The 18,890-nt window shown below is 34.6% G+C and overlaps 1 protein-coding gene across 3 annotated transcripts in view; it reads left to right on the top strand.

Annotated features, from left to right (window-relative positions):
- LOC123310568 overlaps positions 1-18,890 on the top strand; it is a 449,880-nt gene that overhangs the window by 407,675 nt on the left and 23,315 nt on the right. For all 3 annotated transcript variants that reach the window (XM_044894465.1, XM_044895218.1, XM_044895834.1), the window contains 3 exons: positions 5,030-5,271; positions 10,307-10,562; positions 17,328-17,459. In XM_044894465.1, the coding sequence (XP_044750400.1) occupies positions 5,030-5,271; positions 10,307-10,562; positions 17,328-17,459 (630 nt within the window). The remainder of the gene's footprint in view (positions 1-5,029; positions 5,272-10,306; positions 10,563-17,327; positions 17,460-18,890) is intronic.

The raw sequence follows: 18,890 nt of genomic DNA, 5'->3' as shown, positions 1-18,890 counted from the left end.
CCTCTGTCCTAAAACAATACATTTTCATACATTTTACTCGATTGAACGTGAAATTTGAAATAGATGAATGGATAAATGAACCCATGTAAGAAATGAAATGATATTAATCTTCAGCATTCGTTGTTGAAGATTAAAATTTCAGTAGTTCTTGATTTTCATCCATTTTTTCCGCTGTCCATACTGTTTCATCCATTAAAGCAATCTATTCTTATAGGTTTCATTTACTTGTTATTAAATTTGAGAAAATAAGTAGAGTCATTCGGGGCAACTGTGCGCACTTTTGCCTTTCAAGCCATACCCTGTTTCAAATGTTGAAGCTAGGAAAATTAAAACGTATTCATAAGATAGAGAATTTTCTAATCTATAAGAAAACATCAAAAAGTAAACAAACAAAAACGTTTTCTTTCCGCAAAAAAGAATTTAATAGAGAAAGTCGGAGTGCGTCCACATGCCCCGTATTGCGGGTAAGTGTGCGCACCCTCACGGGGTAAGTGAACGCAGTGCTTTGTGAACCACACAGTCAAAACAAATTACAAAATAATGTCATCAAAATGTTACAATATTAAGGAATTGCTGTTTATTTTCAATACAGAAGCTCCTTTTTACAAGCAGTGCATTATTGTTCGCGCCTCCATTCCTGGTGAACACAACACTTGATACATTCCCCTGTTGGTGGCTTTTCATATTTTTCTGAACAAATAGGACAATATTGATCGAGTCTTAACCAAGAAAATCAACAATGTCATAATTTATTCCTCACTGAACTAATGCCCATATAATAAATCTATGCGAACACTTACCCGCGCACACTTTCCCCAGTAAGCCAAAATTTGAATTGACGTTCTTATAGAGTTGAGCAGCTGAGAAAACCCAAAATTTTTTATTATATATTTAGATTAATATGCGCATGATCGAATAAAATATTGTTTAACACATTGACGGACAACGACGTCTATAGACGTTCAGGTCACTGTGCATGATGTGACGGCACAGTTTTTGGACGTTTATAGACGTCTTCCTATAAACTCGTCTAACATCGACATGACGTTCCTGGACGTTGGAAAAGCGTGATATTATGAAAAAGCGTCACATCGTTCACACATTTTGAATTTTGTGAACCCGAAAGATGACGATCTTGGTCGAATCATTCGCTTCGCCATACCGAGTATTCAGCCGCGACACAGCCACTCAGCGTGTTCAGTATTTGTTCAAATGTGAGAGTGTTACGCTCGAAAATTACGTAGTTTCCGTGTTAAACTTTCATTATAACTTTCTTACCAAATCTAATGAAGAGAAATTTTACCTTTTCTGTTGAAAAAATGAGAACGCCTTCGGACGTCCATGTCATAAAAAAATGAAGAAAAATGTTCTTGTTATGACAATGACGTCTGAAACCGTCTGTTGTTTTTTTTTCCATATTCACATCCTCTAAATGACAACTAATATTTTGATGTATATCACTCCAATTTTGAACCATATTAAATCAGTATACATGCGCGTCACATCACAAGCAACTGCCAAATAGGTACTGTCCGTCAATGTGTTAACACTGCCGGACTAGGAACTTGGACCTGGCAGAATTTGCAGAGATGCTGAAAATTAAAAATAAAACTAGTGAATTTGATTGATTGCAAATAAAAAGTTAAAGAAACGTCGCACGGCGCACTCCTATGAAAAACTAATTTGGCGATTCTGCGCCCTTCCTTCACCCAAATGAAACTCTCTTTCATATATTGCCTAGTCGAGATATACGCACTGCGCACACTTACACTCTGAACACAGTTACCCCGAATGACTCATACCTACTCAGTGATCCAACTAGTTCTAAGATTTGTAGTATTCATAGCCCTTTGAGAGTGGCGAATACCATTATACAGGACAATTCACTGCGAAATGCGCATACAATCAGGATGGATAGAGAACACCGTGCTTCAAAAAAACCTATATCTACCGTTCTTTGTTATAGAAATGCAACGTGTTCTAATTTTCTCCATTTAGGTACACAATATTTCATCTGTATCTTCTTTTTCCGAAGGGCTATCGAAGAAACATGATGAAAAAAAAGTCTTGTTCCAGGTCCAGCTCAAAAAAATTAGGTTTAGAGTCGAAACAACATCGTATATCAATATTTTGTAATTTCTTTCACATATTTGAAAACAGCAGATAGAAATGAAGACCAAATTCATTTGGTGTTTCCGAATACATATTTTTCACCTATTAACTTGTAATACAAAATTTACAAGAATGATTTATTTTTCCCAAATAGTACTTTCTCAGCTCAAATCATGAACTTTTTTTTATTCTTCTGAATTGTGGATCCTGAAAAAAACGAGAGGGCATGTCCATATTTGGGACTGATTCATTATAATCACTGACTAACTTTCTAACCTATAGCATGCATGATTTGATTATCACAAATTAAAAAATGAATCAAACTACTCATTCTAGAGGAAGCAGAGCTTCATTTCAAACAAATATATAACGTTGGAAAAAGTCTAAATTTAAAATTCTAAATGATAAACATCTGAAAGTTTTTTTTGGCGAGAACAAGAGCATGCCCATTTCTCAACACTTCTGATGTATTCTTGTTCTTGATGATGATAATAATTAAGTAAAGCATTAGACTCGTATATCCCAAAATGTTCTGAATATGAACCTGAAATGTATTATCACTAAATAAATCATCACGAAGAGACTGCTCTATTTTATTATTATTCTTAACGATAATGTATCAGAATTGTCAGGAAAAAACTAGCTGAAAAAATAATCAGAAGCCGAGAAATAAAATTCCATTTTTTTTATTATCTATGCTTTCTATGCTAGGAAGAAGCGTAATTCTCCCTTCTTTAAGGTTGTGTAATGAACAAATGTTAGGTATGGTAATTTTCTTATGCATACAGGGTGTTTGGCATTCACTAATTGATAATAATAATTGGTCCCAATAACGTACAAGTCCTATCGTTTTCCAGTGCAATTGGGATCCATCAATAAGAAAAATGAGAAAGAGTTGATAATTTCCTGGAAAGAATTTGGAGAAATACCATTCAGGGAAAAATATTAATGAGTTTTTTATGACTCATTATTATTTCATCTAGATTTGACCCAAGATAAAAAGTGAAAAAGTATGCGGAAAACTAAATATATTTAGTTTAACTCATTTTTTCCAGTGTGAATCACCTTATCGTTTGACGATTTTGACAATCCAAGGATATATTTTCATTCAACGAAAATTAACATGGCAACATTTATTGAATGTTTTATCTTGCATTTGAAGACATGCAATAAGTATTATCATTAAAAATATGTATTGTTACTTCTTCCTCTCAATTATTCAGCTCAAAACCATATTATATCCAAGCAAAGCGTCAACAGTCTGTTACCTAATGTATTACATCGCCAACGATATAAGGAGCACTCATTCCTCCTTATTCTTTGAAATTCTGAAGATTACAAGAGGAATTCACAGCCGTCTAATTACATAGTAGATGGTATTTACGATAGAAACGTCTCGTCTTTTCTCTACAGACTTCGAATGACATTTCAATATGAGACTAAACAAACTTCTCAAATTAGTTCAGGAACGTTTCCATATTTCTTATAATATTTTGTTTTTGATGAGTGACAAACAAAATACGAAACTGCCGGTGAAAATTTCCATTTAATATTCCCTATTATGCCATATTGTCTTCTTCGGGTCCTTCAATTGAATTAGATTAGGTTAGTGGTTTGAGAACTGGACAAATCAAACTAATCCTTTTTGAATTGACGACGTTTCGATCCTACGTTATTGGATCTTGTTCAAGACTGAAATTTTTTTTTTTATTCATGTATAAATACAAACTCTGACATGAACATGAAAAACATTACAATGGTATACAAAAAAATTTTTCTCTTAGCAATAATACAATAGATTGCTATAAACAATATTGAGTGAATCTACATCAGTTCTCAAATTGTATCGTTTATTGAAATTTGAATCATCTCTCTATTGTCACTAATACACCGCTCGAAATAGTTGTTTTCCCTGTTTAATATTTTCACGTTCTCGAAGTCAAAGTTGTGGTTATTTTCAAAGTTGTGGACGACTAAGGCTGGTTTTTCATTTTTGTTTTTATTGATTCCTCTACGGTCATAACGATGCTGATATATTCTCTTTTTAGTTTGATTAGCCCACACCTCAAGCCACTAACCAATTATTCTAATTCTCTATTATACATGAAGTGTTTCGAAAGAGGGGACCCCATTGCTGGAATTTAATAATAATAATAATAATAACTGTCATTTATTGACCACAGTCAAAGGCCATCGACCAAAGTCCTTCAGCCTTGTACATTTAGATACATCGATGTAGCAAAAAAAAAAAAAGGTTAGACTATTATATACTAAATTGGGTTAATTTTTTTTTTATTGATCTACATAGCCATGGACGTGAGACTGTCCATGATTGTTTGGTCTGGAAATTTTCTGAGTGGGTTGCTCGCTGTATCTCTGTGGAACATGCCATATATATCCTCCAGTTCTTTGACCCGGTTGAAAAATCTGCCATTTAAAATTTTCAGTCGTTCTATTATTGGCTGTATTTTGGTCTTTCTGTAGAGTAGTTCATTGGATGGATTGTGTAATTTATTGAGGAATTTTGCTTAATAAGTTGGCTCAGTTCAGTGAAACATTACCTTAATGGCATGCCTAGTCAGATAGATAGGAATGAAACATTTTCACACTTACTTTTTACCATTACCGGCAATACTGCAATGAAATTATTTTATGAATGTAACGTAAACTGACACATCAAATGATATTCTTTTTATATTTGACTCTCATAGAGGGCACATTTTACACAGTTATGCCGTAAAGCATAATATTATTCATAATCACGAATAGGAATAATAGCCATTTAAAAAATTCAAGTTTTCTGTCAAACCCTGTGCCGCATAAAAATTTCAAGCTTTAATTTAATGACGTAGGTCTAATAGATAAGTTGGCAGCAAATTGTCTCTCCTCACTAACATTCGATTCTCCTTCATTTCAGACGGTGACCGTCACTGATGGGCCAACCTTAGAAAAATATATAAGCAAAACAGAACTTCCAAAAATATGCGGAGGCGAAGGTCTACACGACCAGGACGCCTGGATAGCATTCTTCCAAGAGCTCGAGCCATTTTTAGAGAAATGCAAATCAACAGGTCGAAGTCTCCTATCTACGCTCTCGAAGTTGAGGAGTGAAGAAGTGCCTAGCCAAATAACCCGGAAGTTCCTGAACCATCAGTGTAGGTAAGTAATTCAGCCAACAGTCTGATCAAGATTTTTTCTGAACAGCGATTTTCAGGAAAAGAGTATATACGTTGACAGCACCTGTAAAAGAATACAAGGCGGGTCAACTGAACATTAATGTTAAGCCAAAAGTGATAGACTTTATTCGTAATTTTTTGAAGATTGTAGTTTTCCATGTGAAATCGATTAAACTAAAAACCGTTTATACGATTTTCTCAAAAATGAGTTGTTAAACCACTAAACAACTTAGCGTTTACCTTCACACCTGTCGTGCGAAACGCGTGTTTAATAACTCATTTGTGCGAAAATCATATAATCTGTTACCCGTTTTCAGTTATATTGTGGATTTTCATTAAATATCGGGAACATCAATTCAATACTTTCAGAAATCGATCAGTACCTACGGCAAGCTCGTAGTTTAGAAGATATTAATTTTTTGAAATTGAATTTTATACATTTCAACAATTGCGAATGATTTTTCTACGAGCTCGTCGGAGTAGAGACATTGTTTCCCACGATGACCAATCAGGCGTTTATAGTGGCCAAATCACTGCTGAAAATTTGATATTAGAGTTTTCGACTATAATCTTTTTCGCTAAAATATTTTCAGACCCCTGCAGTTTCCGGTTATTCCTCTACTTTCCTATTTTCATTGGCACTCCCAGTATATCCTTGCATCGTTAGATAGCTGATGTAATGGCAATTTCAAAAGGGTGCCCACACCTTGGGTAAAAAGTCAACGGTTTATGAGTTATTGGGATTCTTATGAAAGTGGTCACAATTTTTTTTTACCGTCTCCATTTTCAATTTTTTCAAAATGTGGTATTATAACACTGATTTCTATCTGGACCGAAAATGTACTAGTTTTTAAGATAAATCCGAGAATAAATCCATTTCATCAAAACTTGAGATTTTCAAATTACAACCTATATTTTTCATTTTCTCAGTCGATTCTTCGTGAAAAAGGTGGGTCTTACTTCAATCAACCCTTTTACCAAATATAGGAAAATATTTTTGAACACATCTCAAATCCAAAATACAGCTTAATTGTTTTGAAAGTTTCAACTCGTCATATGATGACAAGCGGCTGACAGCGATTTGCGGTTCTAACTATGCTAAAATCTGCTATAAATATTGACGAAATATTTTCAAACATTTGTGTGTGTTACGTTACGGTTGCAACGCCAAAATACGTATAGTCCATTCTAGAATGATTGACATCCCAGTAGGTCTTGAAAGTCTATACGCAGCTTAAGTCTGGTCACAAAATCTTCTGTAGTTTCAATCACAGAACTGGAATATTTAAATATAACCTAAAAAAGAATTTGGAAAGAAGAAATATTCAAATTCAGAGCATATTAATCAGCTATCAAAATTGATATAGTTTATCATTATGTTTCCAATTTGTTAGATTAAATGAAGAATAAAAAAAGCTGTACAAAATTCAAATTATCTTCGGTCAGTGCATAGATTCACAATAATTGGTCTATAGATCACTGTTTATTCACAATACCGACCTGAATTCCGCACACAAAATCTTAACTTATTGGCTATTACCAACTTAAATTCGATTTTCCATAGCCACCCGAGATGTCAATCATTCTTGAATGACCTATATCTGTCAAAACCTACGAAATATTTCTGAAAAATATTCACGCCACAATATAGATCCAGTTCGAAATGTCATCACCATGTCGCTGATGCAATCTACATTGTAGCTATATTTTGGCGTGAACTTTTTTCAAAAGTATTTCATAGGTTTTGAATGATACGAATTTTGGCATTGCCACGGTGATGTCACACACACAAAAGATTGAAAATCTTTCGTGAATATTGAAAGCAGATTTTGGCATAGTTAGAACCTTAGAACATAGATACATAGAATGGACATTCAGTGCTACAAATGAATGTTTTGTAGTACACACATTCGATTCGTTTCTCTGTCTAGCGCGACACTAAGGCAGTGGCGTTAAATCGAAAAATTAACCTATTTTCTATACAGGGTGGAATTTTTAAAACGAAACAGACGAGATAACGGGCGGAATAAATTTATTTCGAAAAAATGATCGGACACGTCGATTTTTGTTTCGAGGGGGACAACATTTAAGGTCAAATTCACAACTTCATCGCTTCAACCCTTAGTGTTAGAACAACAACCCCTAAATTTTCAATGAGGAAGATGGTGTAAATTTCACCTCATTTGGAAGGTCTTCTCATCCTGAGTTTAGCATATTGGTTTTTTCTTCATTTGATTCATTGATTCTTGAAATATTGACATTTGAATTTGAAACAACTATGGTATTGTCGTCAAGCAAGCTGTCTGAATCAAGCGAATTTATTCATTCATTTTGGAGATTTTATGAAACTCCATAACTGCCATACTCCAGACATAAAAATAATGTTCATTTCTCTCATCAACAATGAAAAATAAAGAAATAATTTCTGCCAAAGAATAAACCATTTTCACCTCAATTTTTGAAGAAAGTAAGAACCAATAATAATTATTTCGTTGTCTAATGTTGACAATTAACGGTTTTCATCGTAACCACAGAATGAATTAGTCAAATAATTGGTGATTTAACATAGCATGGTTAGCGGAATGACTGGTACTGTACGAAATTCAAAATAGAATATCTCGAAAACGAATGAATTAAATGAGAAAAAAATAATACGCTAAATTCAGCATAAAAAGGCCATTCAAGTGGCCTATCTTTCCTATTCAAAATTTAGGGGTTGGTGCTCTAACACTAAGGGTTGAAGCGATATAGTTGTGAATTTGTGTTTAAAAGTGGTCCCCCTCGAAACAAAAATCGACGTGTCCGAGCATTTTTTCGAAATAAATTTATTCCGCCCGTTATCTCGTCTGTTTCGTTTTAAAAAGCCCACCCTGTATCTGTCTGTAGAAGTTGTTATCACTCCCAATGATACAGCCGGTATGCTCTAGCTTTCATCCTCATTCAGAAATAATCAATGTTGATTTTATAGTTTACCATTCACTAGAAGTTCCTGAGAATGAATGAGTGATTATGCTGAAATGAGTAAGCTCGTTTTGATTGTTAATGATGGAATTTCGAATTTATATTATCTCTTGCTTGGAAAGTACTCCCCCAAGTCAGTTATGTGTAAAATGTTTCATGAGTCTCATCAAGTACTTGTTTTTCGTGTGTTTATAGGGTAAGTTCACAAAAACTGATGGCAACAATATTGTGAATATAATGAAAATATTAGTTTTTTCGTTCTTACTCAGATTGAAGAGTGAAAGTCCAAAAACTCGAAGTGTTTCATCCAGATGAATAGATTACGAGTGAGAATCACAAATTTTCTGTTGCACATTACAAACTTGATTATATCTATCGAGGCTCATAAATTCATTAATTACCACTCTATCAGGTGTTGAATTTCGATGGTATCGAATTGGGAGTTATAACTTATAACACTATGTGATAGCCAATCAGTATATAATTAATGTTTTCTCCCGAAAATTCATCATATCAATTTCAGACTTTTACTTCGGCATTCTGCTCTTATGAAATGAGAAAACAAGTTCGTCTGTTCGGGCATTTAATTCAGCTGAAATTAAACATTTTCCTTTTCCTCATCAAGATAAATATCAAGATATTTGAATGATAGAGTGATTTTTTCTGTTTTGAGTGTTTTGCTCAGCAATCAAATGGTGTGTTCACACAGCTAATGTTTACCAAGAAAAACCAAGAATGGAGGAATCAACTTAAAAATTATATGGATATCCCGCCTCATTTACTTGTGGTGTTAGTCACACTAAAATATTTATTACTTTCATATTATGTATGAGATATGGAATTGTTGAATGATGGTTAATTCATAAGTAAGTTCAGCATCGCTTATGCCCTTAAAATCAGAGACGTCGATCACATGATCTATGTGATACAGGCAGATACGTGGCACCGAGGTGGTTCAGGATATACCACATTTATTGGCTCTTACTGTCTTCGTAGCCGAGGTACAGGATGTTCGATGAATTTTGCTCGTTTCTTCCTGAGGCCATATAGGACGAACCACTCGGTATATTTTCTTCATATTTGGCAAACGTGCTTCTTATGCAAAGCTCAAATGTATACAATAACCGCTAGAAAAATCCAGGTCCGGGTTAACAAAAAATTATGAATTGTTTGAGTCCTCGAACCCTATAAATCGAAATTTCAAAAATCTGCTTCAATATTTAAAAAGACCACAAAAAACTTAACTCAGGCGTGTTCTTTGAATTTTCGCGCAGACAGCTTTACTGCACAAATTTTCACCGTTTAAAAGTGAAGTTTTTTAAGAACTTGGATTCCTGAGAGTTGTTTGAAGTGACTTTTAAAAATGAATTCTCAAAACTATTGAATCAATAATTCTTTCAACATTTCTTAGTAATAATTTATTACCTTGGTTTTAGTTTCTATAGCTGCAGACCATTTTCGATAATGAGTTATATGTATATACAGGGCCTTATTTTTTTCTGGAAATTATGAGGGAGTAACTTAAAAATACAAACTGAAATGGTCTGCAGCTATAAAAAGGAACACCAATGTAAAAAGTAATTACCAAGTCATGTTAAAATAATTATGGATGCAATGAATTCGATAATTCTTCATTACAAGTCACTTCGAACAACTCCCAGGAATTCTTCTTAAGAACTTCACTTAAGTGTTAAAAATTTGTGTGATTCATAAGGGTGGTGTCGAAAATTTATGACGCCATCTTCGGAACGACAAAAGATATGAGTTTGCGGTTTGCTCTATGGGCCAAATCCAAGAGTTACTATCTAGCATCTTCTTATGCATGTAATTTGTTTCACGATTAAGACCAAGCAGGTACCTTTACATATGAGTTCACACACAGACAGAAATCTTAGGCTATTTCATATTGAATTAGCAAAATAGAACAAAAAACAGTTATGCACGGGATATTCAACATAGAGAAAAAATTAATATGCTAACCTTCAGAACCTTTGCCTCATCATCATGATGAAAGAACTAATTAAGAGTACCTATGTCATTCATAATTTTTCTTACAGACAAATATCAAAAGCTCTCCAGATGGACTGTCTCAAGGAACTTCGTGAAAATGGCTGTAAAATTTTGGCACACCTTGACGAACAGGCTGGAAGACTTGCAGACAGCTCCGACGTTAAGCGAAAGGCAAAGTTTGCTCGTATTTCGTACGATGCTGTCATACAGGTGGCAGAAAGGTTGGAAAAGTTGGAAAGGGAGAGAAGTGAAAGGCTGAAAGAACTCGCAAAATTCAGGACGTTCCAGAAGGAGGTTTCTGAGGTAAATATTCATGTTTTCATGTTTTCGATACTTCGTATTCTTTCTACAAATGAAAATAATTGGTCCACATAATATAATTCATAATAGTTTGAAAATTATTATATTCGGGTAGGCTCATTAATTCCTCAAACCTAGTTATGAATAGAGCAGCAGTTATGTGACACTGCAAAGGAGAAATGTGTGGCGTGTACAAATCTGTGGCTTGATCCTTCAAAAAGCGTTTCCCGCGCCATTGCCAAAGGAAGTAAATTGGTCTGTCTATATTATTGTTTCAAATTATCGAGTTACACGAAATTCTACGGATATATTATTGTATTTATACTACTACTTGCTTGGCTTTCTTTCCTAGTTCACCCTTCGTGCACAACGGAAACAAGGGTGGGTTGAGAGGTGAAGAAAAGGAACGAAGGTGATCTGCAAGCCTTCTTTCGTTCTTGTGACTTTGCCAACACAAATTGAAAGGCAACAGTGGCACTATCTATGTTTATCGGAAATTCTCTATTCTACAACGGTCAAACTAAATATTCTAAGGTGGTGGCTATGCTATCCTTATTGTAGCGGAAATTTCTATCGCTATTAAACCCTGAGGCACTCCACCCGTTACCCACCTGGCAGGATTAGAGAGAACACCACCAACCCGGACCCGGATTGTCCTGTCGCTGGGGAATGAATCGATCCAAAAGAGCAGCATTCCTCGGATTCTCATGTGCTCCAGCTTGTGAATGAGGCAACGGTGGGGAACCCCGTCGAATGCTCTCGCAAAGTCCAAGTATAGAACATCAGTGGGAATACCAGCTACTGTAGATTTAGTCCAGTCATTAACCGCCACGAGAAGGTTTGTCAGGGTAGAGCGACCGGAAAGGAAGCCATGTTGTTAGAAGGAATCAGTTTGTTAGATTCAGCAATTTCCAGAATATGGTTGGTGATCATTCTCTCTAGAACTTTGGAAATCGAGGTCACGACGCTAATGACGATGCGGCGGTCGTTGGAAGGAGAAGTCTTATCCACTCTCTTGAAAACAGGCGGACAGATGCTGATCGCCATTGTGTAGGTCGAGTCTACGTGATCCGAGATCTTTGTAAAAGAGTTTGGACTGATATTCGTCCCGTACTCTAAGATTGACGAAATTGTAACAGACTTTGGGAGATGATAGCTTGGCCATCGTGAATGTTCAATGTAGGCAATTTTTAAGGAAAATATTTCGATGAGTTTCCTCAATTGAATAAAAAAGATTCACCTAGCAATACGCTGTAGAAAGAACGTAATGATTTTCTTAATGAATTTTCCATAGCAGAAAATATTCGCAAATAGCCTAGTGAAACTGTGTGCCTAATCCATTGATAACTTTATTAACATATAACGTATGTCTGACAGTTCATAGTTCTTAGAAGAACTGATCAATCAGTTCTGTCATCATAACAAACTCCACGTCCAAATATAATTGTGCCTCCTCGGAAAGGATGGGCTTCTTGAACAGAGCGAAGGTTCTTCGCATGAGTGGACGTGTCCACACTCGTACTCGTGGTCAGAAAAACTGCCATAATTGGACTCTGGAATTACGTACATTGAACCATTAATACGAATGCGTTTTAATACTTCATTGAGTACGTATCACCATTAGTCTCCAGTTTACCCGCTTCATTGCCCACTGTAATCCTTCACGCTTGTGTTCGCGAGTGAGTGGAACTCTTCTCAACAAGCGTCTCGATGTTATATTGACTTTCAAAGAGACCTAGGAAAACTAAGTTCCCGTAACTTGCCATTTTGCAAGTGCTGAGATGCTGTCTTTCCACCGAAAAATTAAAAAACGGTCTTTTACTGGCGTTGTAGCAAGTGGTCTACCACTTCTACAGTGAACAGTTCCAGTAGCGGAGAGGCTAAACGTGATGATACAATTCAGCTATGACATTGAATCGATTGGCCACTTGTACTTGTGTTCGATCAGCCCGAAACATCCCAAATCCTCTTCTGACATCGTCGTCTTATAAAAATCGTCCAGACATAACGAAAATTCGATTTTTATCACGTGGAACCACTGAGTGGAAGACAAAATTATTAAAATAAGCGTCTCCATCACCCATGAACAAAAAAATGATTGAACTTTTTGAAAACTTGCTTTACGATGAACCAGAGGACATTCATAAAATAAAAACAATTATCCAGATTTCACACGATATATGCAGCTTTGGAAATCATCATTATCCATAACTTTTGACGAGTAGTTCAATTTATCTAATTTACCATGCAGATGATTCTGAACTTGCATGGGTAAGTCGAACTCAACAATATTTCTCAATAATATCTTGATATCCCCGCATTGATTGACATTTGTAGAATGCAGAATTGATTAATGCATTTCATCCATTGTTATGTCTCTACGTGGGCATTCGAACACGCACGAAATTAACTCACACAAAAGCTTCCATAAATAACTAGAGAACACGGTCAGATGAAGATATGGTCGAGAATGACACGAATCCTAGCCATGTATAATTGTTATTCATATTATTATAGGATGTGCAACAAGCATCAAGTAGGTAATACGTTTACAAATATAGTCAAAATAGGTAATGATTGATATCAATGCAGGTTATGTCGCATGCTTGCTGGCGTAAGTGGAAAAGGGTACAACCGTTTTCCGTATATGGAACCAATTCGGATTCTTGTCGCGGTAATTTGTCCATTTTTTGATCCTTTAATGTGTTTATCCTAGTTTCTAGAGGAAACTGTACGCTTGACCCTGCACTGGAGCTCATAAATTAGTCATGTTTCCATCTTCTCGGAATTCCTCTGGCATTTCATTCATTACCGGTGATCCTGTTGTAGCGCGGCATCGTGAAGCTTCGATTTCCTCAGCCTGATCTAGCTGAATGCATCTAGGGTTTTGTCGTTCAAAAGATGTATTTTTTACCTGCCATTGTAAAAAAAAATTCAATTACCTACTATATTCCTTAGCTGTTTAGTTACATATATTCAGTTCATTTTTTTTCTGGTAAAATCTTGATTATACAGAGATGATTCTTTGTCCGCAAATAATATTCGTGAAGAAGAGATATGAAGTACCAAAAATAGAAACTTTTCTCACATATGCGTTGATGAAGTATAGGTAGCTCGAGGGTTTGAGTGCGCTGTTAAATGGGTGGAATCCTGCATATGGTTGCCGAATTATACATTCTGCAGATACCTTTTAGCTTCACGTTACAGTCAAAAACTTGTTTTGTCACATAAATGTATAAATAAGGGCACAAATATAGAGCAGCTATGTCCTCCACACTTAAGGAACCTCTTTTCTGAAGAGATCATCAACAGTGGCAAATATTTGCACGATCCATATTGTTATTTATTCTGTATCAACTCATTCACGGAGATTTTTGTTATATATAAAAGAAGATGTTGTTTCATAGTAACGGTGTTTCTAAAACATAAAGAATACTTCAATATACTGTTCAAAGTATTCTAGTATCATTTTGGTAAAATTCCTCATAAATTAATTTATTGAAGAAATATATGCAATATATATTCTTTTGAATGTAAGCAATACATTTTTGGTTAACAAACAATATAGCATATGTATGAGTTTTAGCAAAGGTTAGTGTAACGGGATACCATACAATTTGGAGTATGATGCAAGAGCTTGGGGAAAAACCTCAGTAAAAAACCCTGTCTCCCCGTGAGTAGTGTAGTGACGACTAATACGTTTACAGAATAAGCTTTCAATACTGAAGGGCTTCTTTTCCATCTCGTTTTCCATTGAGGTAAAAATTTCTTTATCCTCTCTTCATCTCAAAATTATATCTGAAACAAAGAAACAGAGCAGAAAACGAGAAAAAACGTGAATAATAATAAGCTTTCATAAAAACTTATTCGAAGACTTGATTATGAATGAAGAAAAAAATAAATAATCACAGGAACATAACTTATCCTTCAATTGCACTGGGAGGAATATCATCTCTGCGTCAAAAATCTTCTGGTGATCTTGGTAGAGGATCACCCTCGTCGTTAGAAATGCCTTCAGTACTCAAATTAATAATATCCAAATCCTGCTTTTGACTGGGAGGGTCTTTCGGCCAGGTTCAGTCTTCCAAGTGATGATTTTTCTGTTCTTCAGTTGTTCGAGGAACGCTACAGGCCCTTTATGTTGGGGAATCATTTCCCATAGATATATCAGTGGTTATTCAGTAGAAAATTGAAGAAACGAGAATGAAATTCAAAAAAACTTCTGACACTTTATCGACTATAATAAAAATCTCGCATTTGGTGCTGAAAAAATATATGACCATGAGCGTATGTTTTTATTAACCATTGTTGGAAATAAACATCTCAAATTAATTCGATGGGGTATTTGAAGTAATAGATTTATGTTCAAAAACTAGTATGTATTCTGAAATTTAAGATTACGGAAGTTTTTTGTTCATTTATTTATTTATGGATCATATGAATACAAATAGGTGTTCCAACCCAAAGAAAGTATTCACAAATTACATGGAAAAAAATCATACAATCAAATAAAAATTTAAAACGGTAGTTTCAAAATGACATCGCAAAATGAAAATTATTCCTCAAATATTATAAAGGGTTAGACCTATTTAGAGGTTGACTACAGGAATATTGAAAACCGTTAAAAATAAAGTGTGGCTTAAATTACAGAAAAGTGCTACACCAGTATAATCGCTATATAGGATTATGACTACACACCGAGTTTCGTGTAGTTATCTCCAAAAACAAATGAGTTATTAAGAAAAAATGATAATCTCGATTTTCAGTTTTTTCGAGATATCTCAGGAACCATCAGAGATATTTAGGAACTGTTGACACACACCCACTCATCCTTGAATAACGCAACTTTTTCGTAATTTAAGCTACCCTGTATTTCTAACGGTTTTCGATATCGCTGTAGTCCTCCTCTAAATAGTTCTAACCCTGTATAAGAAGGCTGAAGGACTTCGGTCGATGGCCATTGTGAGAATAAAGTACAGTGTTATTTTTTTTATTATATAAGAAAAGCACTAATGAAACGACATCCCGTGATAACTTTTGTTTTAGCAGTTTTTTAAATTGAGAAATGGACGTATTAAAGGGACCAGCATCGCTAAATTCCAAGTTAAACGTTGTCGAAAATCTACAAATTTAAGTTACGTTCAAACGACATATTTGTTCACCAGCGCCTGCAAAGGTATACCTGGGTTTCAACTTTCAACCTCAGCCCAATCACAATTTTTAATTTTGGTATACATCTTCCTTGGGCTGTATACTTCATCAAATTATAGAGACATGTTTACAAAAAATAAGAATACTTCCGATATTGCCCATACATCAAAGCAACCGCCTTCTTAAATTCGGAATTCCAAACAAAAATTGCATTAAAACTTAATGTTGCAAAATTTCGGTAGGTACACATCAACAAAACAATTTTCGAAAGCAATCATATGTCTCGATTCAGAATTTCAGAACTCCACAACAAATTATGATAATAAGGTATGTACCACTCCCTTCCTATATAAATATTCAGATTTTCTCAATACTAGACAAGACATAAGAAATGGCACTTAATGTGTTTAACACCTGAATAAAATAAAATCAATCGTCTACCAGAGCCGTTTAGAGAATGCCTCAGCTGTGACTTTAACAAGTTATGCGCCTTATACCTACAATTTATATCCATATCGTAAATTGCTGTTTAAAAGCAGCATCGGCAGTACACATCTACGTTTGTTTGTTGGTGTGGTGTCATATGCAAATTTAACCTATTCCGAAATTACGGTAATCTGAACTGAATGTCTTATTTGTGCTCGTCGGATTGTAGAATCAAGATTGAAGTTTGAATCCTCATGTATGACATTAGGACATATATTTTGATATCCATAGGGCATGGGGGAATCAGGAATCCCTCGGGACACTTCAGAACATAAAGGCCTATTCGAAAATAGTTCAATATGAATTTACAGAGTGAGAAATAAATAAATGAATATGGATAGTCATCCAGATCGGCAACTGTCTCATCATTTGAAGATGAGTTTCAGCTAACTTATATTGAAATTCTTCGAGAGTTTGTTTATCGAAGCTGATAAATCCAATTTCATGATATACAAATTTGCATTATTCAATGATTAAAAGTTTTCTTCTGATCACATTCTTTGAAGTGCTTTGTTAATTTCTGTAAGAAATACCGGTGCATTTCTGCCGAATATTCTCATCCAAAGATGATGCCACATTCTATTGTCAATACATTGATTATGCTTTTTCATATACGTTTTTTGGGTTTGGCTTATATTATATGATTTTTATGAGAATGTGGAAAATAGTTTCGAATCATATACCTATGTAGGTGATATACGGTTGTGACTCAATGGAGTTTATCATTATCAGTTATAATGAACCAATTTATTTAATTATTTATGCCCAGTGAAAGCATTTCTTTTTCGACCAAATTCATGTGCTTCAATTTCACCTCAATGAACGACCAATAAAACAGCTCATAATCACAATTGTCTATTTTTACTTCACATATTATTATCATCATTATAGCGAATACGGCCAATCTGATTACATTGTGTTAACTTTTGCGCATTGTTCATGCTCAAATTGCACTCGCACGATCTTTTTCACCTGTTATCACTGTTCACGTTTTCATATATTTTTTTTATTCGAATATTCGTATGAAATGTTTCGATTGTCGTCAACTGATAGAATGGAACAATTCCATCGCGACTTGTTCAAATTTCAGTTCGTTTCGGTGCTTTAATGTGGAATATTTGCCTGTTCCAGCTCATCACATGGACCAGACAGGTAGCAGATGAAACTTTGAATAACTTGGTGCTGCTACTCCGCTCGTCGACGGACTCCGCTAGTGTTAAAGAAGTAACTCTTGACTTCGAGAAGTTTTTCTTTGGAGCTTGGGTGAGTATTTCAAATTCTATCGGATACCAAGATCGTTAATTAATTCTCAGATGTTCACACGTTCGAATTTCAGAAAAATCTGTTTTCTTGCGAAAACTATTCTGTCTCTCAAAAATTTTTTTCATTCATTCATATGTCACAAACGGTTTTAGTGGAAAGACGACTTATATTTTTGTAGAAAACTATTAGAAATCTCCACATTTTGCATACAAGGAGATGGCTTCAACTTTTTCGTGGTTGTAAAGGTGAAAAAGATTTATACAAACGTTTTATGATTAAAAATTTTTTTTCATTCTTTCAGGGTGCTTTTTCAGAAAGTCTTGGCTTTATTAAGCTGCCTGATTTTAAATAAGTTACCTAATTTTATCATTCAAATTTCTATTCTCTTGAAAATTCTGAATTCGTATCATCTGACATGTTTATTTAATAGGTACCTTATGATTTTACCTAGGTTTGACGAATGAATAGATATTGACATAGGTAACCAACAATGAAATTAATATTTTGGCAAATAATTTTTTACAGCAATCAAGACATATAATATTTATAATCTAGATATCTTCTTTTATTATCTTTTCATTCAAAATCTATAAAATATGAACAGGTAGACAGTATTTAATAAATAAATTAATATATATAGACGTCTTATTCATCATAACATGGCGCAGTTGTTCTAGAAATAGTAAAAGTAATTGGGCAAAATACCTAGAAAAGGTAGTAGAAAATCTTCTGATAAGTTGCATGGTGAACCATGTGTAGAAAATAATGCTGTCGCCCAACTGGAAAAACGAACAGTTGAGTCTTCCACACGAATGGAAAACAATTTCAATAAACTATCTATGAACTATCTATCAGGGGAAGAAGAGGTTAGATAGTTCATTGTAATACAGGGTGGGCTTTTATAACGAAACAGACGAGATAACGGACGGAATAAATTTATTTCGAAAAAATGCTCGGACACGTCGATTTTTGTTTCGAGGAGGACAACATTTAAGGTCAAATTCACAACTATATCGCTTCAACTCTTAGTGTTAGAACAACAACCCCTAAATTTTGAATAGGAAAGATAGGGTGAGTGATACCTTATTTGAAAGGACTTTTTATCTTGAATTCAGCGTATTAATTTTTTTATCATTTAATGCATTCGTTTTCGAGTTATTCAATTTTGAATTTCGTACAGTACCAGTCATTCCGCTAACCATGCTATGTGAAATCATCAATTATTTGACTAATTCATTCTGTGGTTACGATGGTAACCGTTAATTGTCAACATTAGACGACGAAATAATTATTATTGGTTCTTACTTTCTTCAACAATTAAGGTGAAAATGTTTTATACTTTGGCAGAAAGAACTGAAATTATTTCTTTATTTTTCATTGTTGATGAGAGAAATGAAGATTATTTTGATGTCTGGTGTATGGCAGTTATGG

Source organism: Coccinella septempunctata, chromosome 1 (assembly GCF_907165205.1).
Source record: "Coccinella septempunctata chromosome 1, icCocSept1.1, whole genome shotgun sequence".
Taxonomy (NCBI): Eukaryota; Metazoa; Arthropoda; class Insecta; order Coleoptera; family Coccinellidae; genus Coccinella; species Coccinella septempunctata.
The sequence above is the reverse complement of the archived record's forward strand: the minus strand, read 5'-3'. Positions and strand labels throughout refer to the sequence as shown.